General features: G+C 40.8%; 1 protein-coding gene across 4 annotated transcripts in view; it reads right to left on the minus strand.

Moving 5' to 3' along the window:
- The window catches only part of HERC2 (HECT and RLD domain containing E3 ubiquitin protein ligase 2), a 149276-nt gene that overhangs the window by 56272 nt on the left and 78103 nt on the right, over window positions 1-14901 (minus strand). For 3 of the 4 annotated variants that reach the window (XM_075590569.1, XM_075590566.1, XM_075590567.1), the window contains 14 exons: window positions 14509-14647; window positions 13865-14008; window positions 13237-13379; window positions 8306-8576; window positions 6466-6605; window positions 5858-5956; window positions 4911-5079; window positions 4692-4817; window positions 3394-3502; window positions 2310-2449; window positions 1737-1927; window positions 751-856; window positions 580-671; window positions 270-445 (listed from right to left, as the gene is read on the minus strand). In XM_075590569.1, coding sequence (XP_075446684.1) covers window positions 270-445; window positions 580-671; window positions 751-856; window positions 1737-1927; window positions 2310-2449; window positions 3394-3502; window positions 4692-4817; window positions 4911-5079; window positions 5858-5956; window positions 6466-6605; window positions 8306-8576; window positions 13237-13379; window positions 13865-14008; window positions 14509-14647 — 2045 coding nt within the window. The remainder of the gene's footprint in view (window positions 1-269; window positions 446-579; window positions 672-750; window positions 857-1736; window positions 1928-2309; window positions 2450-3393; window positions 3503-4691; window positions 4818-4910; window positions 5080-5857; window positions 5957-6465; window positions 6606-8305; window positions 8577-13236; window positions 13380-13864; window positions 14009-14508; window positions 14648-14901) is intronic. The other variant, XM_075590570.1, reaches the window with a different exon arrangement.

Below are 14901 nucleotides of genomic sequence, written 5' to 3' on the forward strand. Positions count from 1 at the left end.
TCTTGGTATTGTACAAATAAAGGTAAATATGTTGTTTCTAAAGCGTGACCGTTGCTAGCCTGTTTTTGTTGACCAATCAAACATGCTTGCTGATGACACTACTAGCCTTTATAAAATCTGAAATGTCACAAAAGTTCCTGTAAGCGAGTTCCTGCAAGCTGCCTAGGCTGAAAAACTCATTGAGGAGTTGGCTAATTGTCTGGTTCGAACCCCTAATGGTAACATTTGGTGAACAGCAATATTATGTCAACGCCTTCCCCAAACCTCACCTGCCAGAGGTAGCTTTATCGTCGTCTTCCTCCTCATTATCTGAAGCAAGGAAAGGCACAGTAGCCATATCTTCATCCTCTGCCCGGATCTGCCCCATCATACTCAGTTCGTGAATCTTGCAGTCGATACCAGAGCTTCGACACTGCTTTATGGCAACCTCTATGTACCTGTGATACTTCAAAATGGTCATAGACCAAGGACAATGTTATTATGTCATAACCACTACAGCTATTAGTAAGCAAACCGATCAAAATGGATTATTGCATAGTGTGATAATTCAACAGATTGTTACTGGCAACATGAACATACCTCTGTACAGTCACTGAGGAGTAGCACACTCATGTCTGTAGGGTTAATGTTGATTGTTTTTAATTCTATCAAATTATTGAGGGAATTGCCACCTACAGAAGAAGGAAACAATGAGCCATTGTCTTTCCTATCCAGTCCTTTCATAGCAAAAGGAATGTCTTCATCACTGACCTGACACCACAACTAGGGAAGGCATGTAGCTACTATCCGCAGGATCCACAATCATCGTCAGCCTATGCACCAACACATCTGGAAAGACCTCCAAGCGTATCCAGTGCTGTAAATAAATACAAAGCCGTCCAGTGTATTTGCTACATACAAACAATGCTTTTTAAATTCTTAGTCAAGCATTTGAATGCCAGCATTGAGGACAATAGCAGTATATTGTGGAGTTCATGGGAATAAATAGTAGTAAAGACTCCCATCGAGACAGATACAAAACAATCAGGAGAGAGAAAAACAAAAAAAGGGGAGGAATAGAGGAAAACATAGCGCAATAAATTCTAGCACAGGGACATGTCATTACACACAGGAACTAGTACTGCAACGGTAAAGACACTTATTTTAGTGATACAGTACACTAATTGATCAATGCTGATTCATTCTGCTTCTCAAAATGTGCACAGTTCAGCAGATACATTAACACGGTTTAATGTCTCCCAATTAAACATTTTGCACAGGTCCAGATTTCTTAAGTATCGACTACATGTCACAAAGGGCTATTACTGCTCTGGTGTTTCTGTTTTCAACCTGATAAAATATTTAACCAGGCTCTAGTTACAACACAAAGATGTTTAGTGATTACCGTACCACCCCGTGCCATGCAATCAGCATGAAAAGTCCACTACTAGAGATGTGCAACGGTCGTCAAATGTGCATTCATATTTTTTATGGTTCCCTTACATTTCTAATTTATTTTTATTTTGTTTGTTTTTAAGTTCACATTTCTCACATTTCATCAGAAAGTACATATTAGCATGTACAGCCATTTATTGCTAAATGGTCATCACACCATTAGCTTTTAATGCTTGATGGACATTTTCTAAACTCTATATTTTTGTGAACGTTTATTAAAGGGAAAAAAGGCAAACTTGATCAGATTCGTGAACATCAGTGAAAATTTGGCACAACTCTAGCCCACTTAACATTCAACTTGCCTTTCCTTGTGATCCAGACGACTGCCAGCACTGGTCACTGCTGTCAATAAGACGGGATGCTTGATTCACAGATGAAGAAACGTTCAGGTTCTTAACAATCCTGGACCAATCATCCAATAACATTCCTCTCTGCCCACTATGATGCCGCTTCAGCTGTTTGCCAGAGCGCCCACAAAAAACTGGAGACTGTCCTGTTTTTTTTTGTAATCAAAAAGAAGAGTATTATTTAAAATGCAGAAGTGCAGTCTACTTCATTTAGAGCAGTGTTTATTTATCAGGGGCTCCTAGGAACCCTTGTGTTCCTGGGGCATGACTACAGGGCTGCCTGTAATTTTCAGATAATTTGAAAATTGTACCAAATACATTAGAATTTACAATGCCTCTGATCTCAGACGCTATTGGAGAGGGTTGGGGTTCCTTACAATGCCTCTGATCTCAGACGTGCTATTAGAGAGGGTTGGGGTTCCTCATAATTTCACGATACAATTATAGGGTTCCTTAACCAAAAACATTTTGGGGGAAAAACCACTGAATTAGAACAACAACCTCGATAATTCAAGCACTCAAAATTACCTGGTTCATTTATTCTGCCAAACGTGTGCCTGCTGTTATGTTTCCGGTTTTTAAAGCAGGTTTCACAGAAGTCAAAGTCATCACAGCTGCGGCATTTGAATCGTGGTCCATTTATAGGAAACAACTGACAGCCATCACAGCTATTAGCAATAAAAGCAAAGGGCAGACAACTCAAAACTCATTCAACTGGTGGGCCAAACAAACACTTGTTGCACAATACATAGGTCTACTATAAGCTGCAAGTTTGAATCTATTGTTATACTGCCACTTTTTTATTTTTAATCTATATGGCATCTGGGCACGATCAGGTAAGATCAACCGAAGGGAACTTACCCAATGGCGACTCCACATCAACCTACAGATTATAAAAGCCAGCCAATTACTAGCTGCAATAACAATAACGCAAAACGATAGTGAATGAACAGCCAGTTGCCAGCAGTTCACATCAACCCACAGCGTTTAGTGGCATTAGCCCTCACCCACATAAAAACCTCACTCCCTCTGGAATGTCCTTCAATATCAAACAAGCCCACCCACTGTCTCCACCTATAAGGCCATTTTAAAATACACCTCTAATGAAGCACTTGGGTAGCTCCCTTGGTACACACATCATATGCATTTACCTTGAGCCCCCGCAAACGCACCTAGCATAACATCCTCCTACTGTCTGTAATTTCTTCCTACTTGGCACTAGGACTGTAAGCGCTTCCAGGCAGGGACTCCCTTTCCTAATGTTACTTCTATGTCTGAAGCATTTATTCCTATTAAGTCATATGTACGACTTCTGTAAAGCACGATGTACATGGATGGTATTATAAAAATAAAGATTTACATACATTAGGAAAAGAGACTGTCACCACCATGGCTGCTGGAGTCCATGGTAAATATGAGCGAGGCGCTAACCTGTCAAACACCATCAGAACTAGTTACAATGAAGCGATTGGCATTACTTTCCCACTCTCAGAAGTACAAGAGCAGTATAATGTCAAGAAAACCGGCAATGCCAAAACTGAAAACCACAAGAACACCGGCAATGCCAAAACTGAAAACCACATGGAGGAAAAAAAATAAATAAAAACCTTACGTGACTTCAGGATGAATGCTGGGGACTAATTCCATTTCGGACAACAATCCTGTCCAATGAGATTGCTGAGGGAAGTCTACAATCACATCTTTTCCATTGGCACTAAACGCTAACAGGGGGAAAAAAATAAATGTTCAAGAGGGAGCTAAAAAGGAAAGTTTAAATATGACCATACAGAAAGTCCACGACAAACTAAAATGGTAAATTTAAAGGAGAAAAAAAAAGGGGGGGTTTTACTGAACAAAAGCCTACCAGCCATTTAAAATAAATACCTAGCACTCTGACATAGAACCATGTCCCTTGTAATAAATACAACGGACATTTCCTACACAACATTTCACCAAAACGTCGAGATACCGTCACATCACTTTCCACTTTGTAAAATAGCGGTTTTATCGCATAAGGAGAAAATAAAGTTTAGTGTACAACGCCAAGAAAAATAAATATTGTGCTCATGTCTTTAAAACCTTGCATACAAATAATGGGTTCAAAATAATGAATTTGATATTTACTGGCTTAGAAAAAAAAAAACAGAAAAATGGAAACGCTTGATAAAATAATATTCTTGTACCTTTTTTTACATTTCTTTTGAACATGAAACTGAGGAGATTAAGAGCAGTGCCTCAACATATCTTTAAATGTATGTGAAGATCATATGCAGAAACAGACTTCCCCAGACACAGTTTAGTACCATAGGAGCTAGACACTGCAGCTCAAGCTCATCCACCAAGATTATATACCAATACATTTAAGCACTGATGATACTGCACTTAACATTCATAAAACTGAGACCGCGCGCGCACGCACACACACACAAACACACACACACACACACACACACACACACACAACACTGGGAAACTTGCACTGATTTACATAGTATGCGTGTCAGTGCAGCAGCTGCTCACCAATCATCAAGCTGTGGAGATGTTGCTTCCACTGCCAACTACAATAAGATCTAACTCATGCAGATCCCGACAATACCCAATTCCTAAAACAAAGTTTACAGCAAGGTAAATCCCGGTTGAGCGACATGGTCATGGCAATTTACCTTATCTGTTTAACTAAGTGAAAACCTCATAAAAAAGCGCATGATTACTTGTTCAGATCATAGGCACAGGTAGTATAATCTTTGGCTCCAAGGCCTAAAGAAGCGAAAGAACATCTTCTTGCAATCCCCTACGTAATGTTGCTTATGATGTGCCACATGGATGGCAGCAAAACACCTATGTCAGATGTCCAATGGGTAGGATGAAACAAACAACTGACTTTGGCGTTCATCTGAAAATGTACATTACCTTTCACAACCCCCACACTTCTATGAGTTACAGATCCCCATTTATATTTTGGTGTGGTAACCGAGGCCTTCACCCGCACTTTGTCACCAATCTTGATGTGTGAAGGGGAACTCTGTGGTGGGAAACCTGGGGATTTCAACAATAACGGATCAGTGCGGTTTTCTTTATCCCTCACTTGCCGTACGGTCACTACGTACACATCAAAGGGATCAGCCTCACCTAACAATTCCACGTGGATGTATCGCACCCAGTAGGTTCCACCTTTTTGCTGCCAGTCACATTGAACGTTCAGGTCATCAAGTCCATCACGGTCCAGCTTAACCACTTTACCTACATCACCCTCGCAAACCTCTTCATATGTGCGGCAGCAACGTACCATCATGCTAACCTTAAATGGGAAATAAGTGACGAAGAAGCAATGTATAGGCAAAGATTAACAACAAGTCTAGGTTTCCACAGAAGGGACAAAACAACTGTATGGAAAACATGTGTATGAATGCCATTATTACAATTCTTATGCATGCTCTATAGGAATAAAAGAAAGCATAACAGTCAGACATGTGTTCAAGCTCAAGTCTTTAAAGAACTGTTGGAGCAATTATTTCAAGAACAATTCAACCCCATACATAAGCAGTAGAGGAATCCAGGGTAGGAAAAACATCACAGCAGGCAAAAAAAACGGGGGGCAAGCACAAACCAGATGGGTTAAAAACAATGTATTGTAATTAGGGTGACAGCATGGAGAGACCACACAGTGAGTAGCTTAACAGGTCATCTCTTCGCTTATACACTGATATGAAGATAACATATCATTTAGCTGTAGGGGTATTTTTCCCAAGATATAGGAGGAGAACCAGCCACTATTGCCAGTTAGGCTACTACTGGCGGGACTATCCTCTGCGACAGGCAGACAAATATCCCAATCTATGAGCTTTGAAGAGTACATTCACTATTATTCTCACTTTTTATGGGTCTCCCTTAAAGCAACTAATTACAGCCTTATATGCATGCTGTTTATGCCCATTACTGGGTAGCACCGGTTCAAGAAGTTTGTTCTATTCCTTCCCATACACAAGCAGTTACAAATTAACCATGCAAAACCAAAAGTGTTACATGCACATCATTCTGCAATTCCCCACAGCCCAATGTCACAATGCTGAATATACCTGAACGTTCTCCCTCACGTACACCGCATAATCATCATTGCTTAAGAAATCAGCTCTTTTCTTGTAGGTCTGGCTCTCTGTCACAACGGCACCACCAGACTGCAATTAAGAGAACATAAGGCTTGTGCAGCAATTCAAATCATGCACCATCAGTCATTCATTGCTAACAATGGGTAGCACACATCATTCCCAATAGACAAGTTTGAGAATAGTGTGTGTTTTAGTCAGGTATTCAGTTAAAAACCTGGGCGTTAAGATGCTGAGGTATTCACATTGTGTGTAATATTTGGATACAGCAGATTAAAGAATATCTCATCATATGCACACTTGTATTTAGTTTTACTTTGTTATTCTGTTCTAGTATACATCACTGTGTTAACTTCTTGTCCATGCACCCAGGAGATCAGTGTGGGAATTATTTAAATACCAGTGAACAGTGCCTCGATATGAGATTAGCAGCAAAAAATAAAAATACAATATGAATGTATTTTCTTTCCCGTTTGATGTAGTCTAAACTGGTGTTCTAGGTTCTACCGCTCATTGGTTCCTCAAACATGGTAGGTTTTTATTAGATTTACATAATGAACTGAAATAATGGAAAGACTAACCACTGGATATGCCGACTCCAATTCTTCCACCTCTTCTACAACTTCTTCATCAGACTCCTCAGAAGCTGTATCTGCATCAGACAACTCCGCAATCTGAACGTCAGGATGATCCAGCAGCCAGCCAACCAATGCCTCCACTCCTGTGAAAAATAAGTTTCAGAACTGAGCAGGCACAGCTAGTCCCTACATAACATTAAAAATGGCAACGGGACGGACATATCGCACATAGAAATGACCATCGTTGGGCAGGGACGGTACTCAACTTGATTCCAATGGATAACAAGAGACCAAAACTACAACCAAAAGTAAAATGGGAAGATGAAAATCAGAAAATGTGTTGGACCGTGCAAAGTGGAGAAGAGGGGCTTGGCTTGAAACCGCAGTATCGAAATGATCAGAGGAGGCCTTCTTCCAGCAGTTTATAAACAAGCCTTAACATACACAATTGATTGCAGCTTGGTAAATGTGGCACAATGCCTAAAGGCTCAACCATACCAAAACTTAAAGAGTACACTGCTTGAGAAAATAAAGTGGTACACTCTTAAAAAAGATTGTTTAAAAAATGTAAAAATGTAAAAAAAAAAAAACAAAAGACAGAAACCACAGCCATGCTGTTGACTGGTTATTGGGAAATTAAAGTTTGTGTTGTGCAGCAGAGGGCAAAAGAAGACATGCCAGTCTTTAATAGAACTGCCAACTATGTCTAGGTAGGTGGAACAGTTTTATTCATTTGTTTTTCCAAATGGCTACTCAGTAATGCGAAGTCCTCGTAGAATTTCCTCCCCCAACATCTTATGGACTCCAAAACAAGCACTTCTTTAGATTTGCTGTTCTGAGTTATTTTATTTACTTTGGTCATCATATTGCTCGTTTTGTCCATTACGACTCCTTTTTCTTTCCACTTTGCTCAAGATACTCCCTTCTAAAATACACGCAAACCCCTGCAAACGGTCACTCATCATGCCCACACAACTTCTGCTCATTAAGATCCTGTACACACACATACACACACACACACACACACACACCAGTCCTGTTCAATACAGGAATCATTCCACCTCATTCAGTCAGATATATGAAGGCTATCGATGTGAGGCAGATTAAATCTCCTCTGAGGAGCTCTCATCTTCTCCTTATACCAGCTGTTCCTTGCAGTTTGGAAGACACACTGGATAATAGCTGCCTGATTGGGTACACTGGCACAGCTCTGTGGGCCCCTGGGTTACGGAGATTCGCACCAGCGAAGGAAAAGGGGTTTCTCCCCCTCCAGGCAAAATAAAATGGCGGCAAAATCTGAGGCCTACAGACCGCTGCAACAGATTGACCAGCATTCTAAATCCCCTTCAATAACAATACTTGCTGGTGGAGTTACTAGTATCTTCAGAACCAGGTGGTTCCTGGAGCTGAAAATAGCATGGTCTAGCTCTGGAGGATCTCCCAGTTCCAAACATGTAAAAAGGGGTGCTAGCTATGGGGAGTTGCTGCTTTAAAAAAAAACCCACAGTTGTCTCAGATTAGAAAACAGGTTGTCCTAAAGAGTTGCACTATTCTCATATCCAGGGTTCCACTTATCTTCAAATCAGCCTGTTTAATAAATAAAAGTCAAGATAACCATCAGAGGCATCCAATAGGAAACCACAACATGGCCCTTGGGGATGAGCCGGCAAACAGAAATTGGCATGTCTGACCAAACCAGGAAGTAGGAGCTCAAAGAGTCAAATGAACGGACCTGCTTTCTTATAGTGAGCACTTTAAGCTTCTAAAAAATGCTAAATATGAGAGTAACTCATGTGCTCTTTTAAGGGGGGGGAAAAAGCGATCATTTTGTTTATACTACTACCTGGAGAACTTGAAGCGGTTCCAGATGTCCCAGAGAGAGACTTAAGAGCGAACTCAATGTTTTTCCTCTGAAACCCCATTTCAATCAGCTGGACTACAATAGGGACTGGCGGGATAGGGGACAGCTTGCGCTTCTTCACTTTGGCTGGGCAGATGTGCTTCACTGTGACAGGTGAGGGGACCTCGCTGGAGCTGCAGAAGTCTTCAAACAGGGGGGTTGAAGGATGTGTAGACTCCACTGCCAAATACTGACAGACTGCCAGGGCTGCAGCCTGGTGAAAGACCAAAGCAAGTAATTTGTTCAATTCTGACGGGAATTTTATTTGAGATGCAGAAAAGCATCCCAAATGTTAGAGACAGCATGTAATCTAATATATGTGTATATACACACCTGTTAGAGAGCACCATTAAAAACTGAAAAGATAACGAAGAGCAATTGATCTAGATCTCGATTTCGGCAGATTTTCAGATCACATGCTAGTGTTTTTCTGCCATCGTAAAACAGTGATCAGGTGTGACAGAGTATATACATATGTCTGTGCAGGTCAGAACAGGCTCAACATTTGACTTATTAAAATTCTATGATACATTAATTGCCTGACCTTATACACTTATGCGATTCACCTATTTTATTCCTTTTCAGGGAAGAGTGTGTTGTTGGATTGAAGGGATGTCCCATAGGCTCTATGGGAATGGACCCGAAACACTGCCCCCCTCATATTTACTTCCCATTGTCCACCCATCTGCCGTGTCGTTCCCCATCCTTCCCCCATGCCTTAGTCATATGTTTGTATATCTTTTATACCGCCTTCACCCCAGCATTGTATGTAGCATCCTTTTTTCTACAAATATAGCTCTTTTTGGCATATACCCAGTGTGCTGGGAACCTCTGTATTTGTTTCCACTGTATTTAGGAGGGCTTAGGGTCCCTCCACTGTTACCCTACACCGTCTCATACATGTCTACCACACCACTCTAGCTAGTGCAGCCTATATTCTGTATTTTGTTTTTAAAAAAATCAAAAACCAATACATAAAAAGAACAGTGGCCACAGGGATCCTGACAATGATCAATGATCGATGACAATGAGGAGTTTTAAAATGTCTTGAAACACTAAAGGGCGGAACCCTTCCTCCTGTTTTTGACATGTTCTTGGATGCGTTGTTTTAATGGTTTGGTTCTACCAATATACTGGTTACCACACGGGCATGGTTAAAGAGATCGCAAAGCTCGCACAGAATTGGTAGAGCCAAACGATTTACTAAAACAAAGAATCCAAGAACATGTAAAACATCCTGTGGCCTTAAGTTTAAGCGTATTCAACATGTAACTTCCTGGTATACCATTTGTTTTTTTATTATTCGATCTTCCGCTCTAAGAGAATCATATTGGATTTGCAAATTAGATACGATTATCCCCAACGGTCTGATTGAAGATATGAACATCGTTCTCTTAATTTACAATTATGGCTATCCTGCATTTGATATTTTAAATATACTTTTTTTTTTTTTTTTTTTTTAGGTCTTTCAATTTTTAATATTTTTATTTTCAGTTCTAAATTAAACAATAGTATAGTCACATCCTTACGTTGATGTTTTTATTCAAAGATATGCTATGTTTTGCATTTATATTTTTTAACATAAATTAAGTCATATTTAATTGTAAATGTAAATGCATCTTGTCATTTGACATTTATATTTTTTTTCTGGTCGGAGTCCTGTTACATTCTATACGTATATTTAGATTTGTAATTATAAAAGGTAATTTTTATTTTTTTAAAGGAGATAAATGCTATTTATTATTAAGCTAAAGTTTTGCCAGGAAATACATTGAGTTACCCCTTGTTTTCAAGTAAGTCCGGGGCACAGAGTTATTTTGACAATACATAGTCGATGGTTACACTATATGAACAAAGGTTATATGTTATATTTACAGACATTTCATGCACAGTTACAGCCAATAAGTTATGGGTGTGTGAAACTGTTACAGACGAGATTAAAATATGAGACAGCTGAAGTTTTGAAAGAACAAATTGCGCAGTAACTGACGGAGGAGCGACCGGATTTCTTGTGACTGAACAGTCTTCTGGAGTCTGATCGAAGGTGATAAGTACTGGATGTGGTAGGGGTGGGGAGCTTGTTCAGATAGCCGGGTACTGCAGTTTGCCCAGAAAGTATTTGAAGGCAAGATAGGAAAAAATGTACCTTGCGCCTGGACTCGAGGGATAGTCAATCTAGTTCTTTGAGCATTTCGTAGTGATGTGTGTTGTCGTTACATTGTAAGGCAAAGCAGCAAATTGAGTTGTAGAGGGTGAGTTTGGGGTGCTGTAACATACTATGGTCCCAGTCTATATACTGTATGGCATTAGCATCTGCTGTGCGATGCGCTGTCTGACCAACGGGCATAAGGAGGATTTGTTCCTATAAAGTACGCGTGACGTCATCACGTTGACGTACACGCGGCTTGTGGAAGGAGACACGGCTTAGCTCCAAACTACTGACGGGGCTCCCTTTGCTGCTCAACGCAGAGATCACAGACTGCGGATCAGGTTGTATATACCCTACGCACACAAGCTAGTTCCAGAGTATTTACGGAGGTGCTATCACATCGAGGCCTTTGTGTTCGGGGTTAATACACATTACTCTGTGGCCAACTCCAGATTGTTGATAGGGCCAACCTAGTCGCGGGAGACCGCTATACATCACAGCTAGCTCCATAATTGTGTGTTATCACTGGCAGTGCTGGCAATAGATGCTTATACCTTATTTATAGGTTATATTTGTATACATTGCGGTTATTGGTTACCTGCTTTACTTTGTCCCCCACTCAGTGACTTACTGTGCCATACGTGTGTATAGTGGGATAGGACTGCACGGGACTTATTTTGCCAGCTACACACAGGTTCGCTTTTGTGTGTTTATCTGTACAGCAAGTATTCACATTTATTGCTCCGTGACTCCACACATTTGGGGATTTTATCCCTGCACTTTTCGTGCAGTTTTATTGTGTTTCGTCGTTTTTATTAGATATTATTAAAGTATTTATTATTTTTCTTTATGTGTGACTTTTGGCGGCTCTCCTATTTTGGGAATCAGGCTATTATTTGGCCTTTCACGGCATGACATTGTACCCACTCTGTCACCAACCTTGAGTGCAGCACTAGGGGCCTATTTATAATCCTAGTTGATTATTTGTGTGTTTACTCCTATAAAGTACACCTAGTTTGGCTTAGGTTTTTAAAAAAAGTCAGAATATCAATATGCAACCCAAATGTTACACGAGTCACGCCATATGCCCAGATATTTAAAACTAGTGACAAGGCCTAAAATGGTGTTGAGTTGGTTCTCATCTGTAGCTCAGTCGTTGGTAGCTTTAGAAATGTAGTTGGTCCCAAATACCAGTTACCGTTTTGTCAGGGTTTAAAAACTGTTTTGGGAAATCCAGTATTCAAGTTCTGGAAAATCAGATTAAAGTACGTGCCCAAGGTCAAAGAGTCTAGGGCTGTGTGTATACAAGATTGGGTCATCAGCATGCATGTGCATCAAAGCTGCCTTACAGTCTGTAGGTAGGTTATTTAGGAAGACTGAAAGAGTAAGGACCCAGTACGTGTGCGTGTGCGTATGCACACACACGATAAAACAGGAGTTGTAGTTTTGTCTATCATGTATTACAATGCCCATGAACAACTCTCAGTCATCAAATAGTAGGTAGAATAATTAATTAGTTTCCACCTCAGCATCTTGACCAGAGAAATGGACTAACGCAATATTCACTAGTGCGCATAGTACAGTGGGACCTTAATGGTGGGCCTAGAAAACCCTGAAATGTATTTCAGGCGATTTACCTGTGGCCCAGGCTGTTCATGACATGCCGCTTTACAGACAATGCCCCATTAACTTTAATATACTTCTAGAGTTTGTACTTAATGATTTAAGAATGTATGGTCCTGCATAGGTCGAACCTTCTGCGTGTTGGAGCCCCTCCAGTACACTGGGATTAGCAGATTGCGGCGTAACATCTGAACAAGCTCCTCATCCCTATCACATGCAGCACTTATCTGAGATCTGACTCCAAAAGACTGTTCATGGTCCCAAGGCTCAACAAAGTATCCGGCCGTTCCTCCTCTTACCGTGCACCCCAAAACTGGAACAACCTACCGGAGACTCTCACATCCACCACCAGTCTAAGTTCTTTCAAAACTAAAACTGTCTCACATTTTAATCTGGTCTGTAACTGTTTCATACGCCCATAATATATATTATCTTTAACTGTGCATGCAATGTCTTGTATATAATGTATAACCTCGCTCACCTAATGTATCTAAGTATTTGTAACTATGTACCTGTCATCATAACTCTGTGTCAAGGACATACTTGAAAACGAGAGGTAACTCTCAATGTATTACTTCCTGGTAAAACTTTTTATAAATATAAACGGACGAGGAATCATGATCAGCTGTCCACAGGAGCGCAGAACGAGATCACCACTAAAAAAAAATGAGATGCCAGAGCCACTACGTTATCAACCCCATGAGTGTCAAACCTAAGGACATTGTGTAATAATAATAATAGTTTGTTCTTACATAGCGCTGCTAGTTCTACATAGAGCTTTAGGATCTTACAATCTATGGGGGTTTTTTTTAAATTGTTTTGTGACTTGCCCAAGGTCACAAGGAGCCAACACCGGGAATTGAACCAGGTCTCCCTGCTTCAAACTCAGTGCCAGTCAGTGTCTTTACTCACCGAAATGCTCATTGTAGCTACATTATGGGGCACACAAAGGATTGATACAGTTTAAGTGGTGAGTGAGAGAGAAAGCAAGCACAAGAAATGCTTACTTAGACTGCATGTTTCCCAATGCTCAAATATGGGAAAGCAAAGTGTAGACAGGGCACTGAAACATAGCTCTTTATAACACATATTGACAAGTTACCTCTAGCTCGTGCTTGTCAAATATAGCTTTCACTGGAGATGGCTGGGTAGCAGCAGTCAGCAGCTGCTGCAAAAGTATCATGGGAGGCTGAGGGCCCTCGGGAGACATGTCACCAATGTCAGGGGAAGTTGCTGCCCCATCATCTGTAGGAGAAAATTTTAAAAAAAAATTGTATTCAGGTTAAAGCATCAGCTCCCTCTGCTCCCTAGTGTTTTTATTCAATGTGTGTATTATTTTTGGGGACCATGATCTTTCTAAGTGTAAGCCATTAAATCACCCCGGAGGTGCAAGAGTAATTGGGGTGTTAAGGTTTTTGGGGGGTGGGTGCTCAATAGAAACTCAGCAGGCAGTTTGAGTTACCCCTCACGTGATCGAGCTCGTACATGCCACATAACAAGAATCTTCGAGACATAAAAAACGCATGGTTCAAGGTTTACACGTTAGATTACTATACTGAAAATAAAATCTAAAAATCATCACTTCTGCCCTAATTATTTTATACACGTTTTTTTTTTTTTTTTTTTCTGTTGGCCGTTTCAGTGCGCCTCATTCTACCCCCTCACTCCTAGAAAGGGCCTGCAGCCCAATGCTTTTTATTGAGACATTTGTGGGAAAGATTACTTCATACCAGCTGGGATTAGTCCTGCCTCCTGAACAGATGGCTGGGATAAGATCTGCCTCAGTCTGTCCTGGTGAGAAAGCAGGGCCCGACCAGCTTTCAGTATGTACAGCTTCAACTGTTGACACCTCAACCGGTCCAAATCCACTTGGTCTGAAACAAATCATGCACAGTAATTTATTCATACAATGTGTGCGTGGTGTTTGACCCTCCCATTTTCCCGGTACTACTGAGGAATAGGGGGGGAGCAAGACAGCAAAGATGGCAGATTGAGCTTAATGGTGTGACTACAAACACCTCCCAAATGGAGAAGCCCAACATCAACTTTATCGGACACGTTCTGTGGTTTACAGAATTCGCTTTTCTTTATTGGCCGGATTATCTTTAGCAATCACACAAATCACTGTTTCTACTGTTCTCCCCGGAAGCCTTTTCTAAACTTCTCAGAAAGTATTCCACCCACTTATTGTCCTATAGATAGCGGCAGAGGACAAGCCGGTGCGTCTGCTTTAAGAACACAGAAAAATGTTAAAGTGTAAACGCGCAGCACTTTTCTGATAAATTACTCCATATGCGGCAGCCTACAGAGTGTAAGAAAGGCACAGTTTAAGCCTATCCATTTTTAGCATCATCCAGGAACTAACAGACTGTACCTGCAAGCCCCTGACTGAGCGATTTCTTCAGCCTGTGCTTTTCTAGCTTGCACCCTGCCAGGTTCACCAGTTGTGCCCAGACATTTAGCATCGAATCAGTCAAAGGCAAGTTGTTCACATTAAATGGCACCACTGGTAACTAAAAAATAAATACAACAACAAAAAAGACATTAAAAGCGACACCGCTGCATTCAAACATGCACAATAACAGGCCTTAGAACCAATTTCCCCCAATGCCCTGCACACCAGCATGCTTCGAAATGTTCAAACTCCTTAAACCCATCAATTATAGTGATGAATCAGAATACAAATCCAGGGACTAGGAAAGTTACATGCCCACTTTAAAGACAGAAACTTTTTTTAGTTTAACAAAAAAGCCCACGGGAATAACAT

This window comes from Ascaphus truei, chromosome 3 (genome assembly GCF_040206685.1).
Source record: "Ascaphus truei isolate aAscTru1 chromosome 3, aAscTru1.hap1, whole genome shotgun sequence".
NCBI lineage: Eukaryota > Metazoa > Chordata > Amphibia > Anura > Ascaphidae > Ascaphus > Ascaphus truei.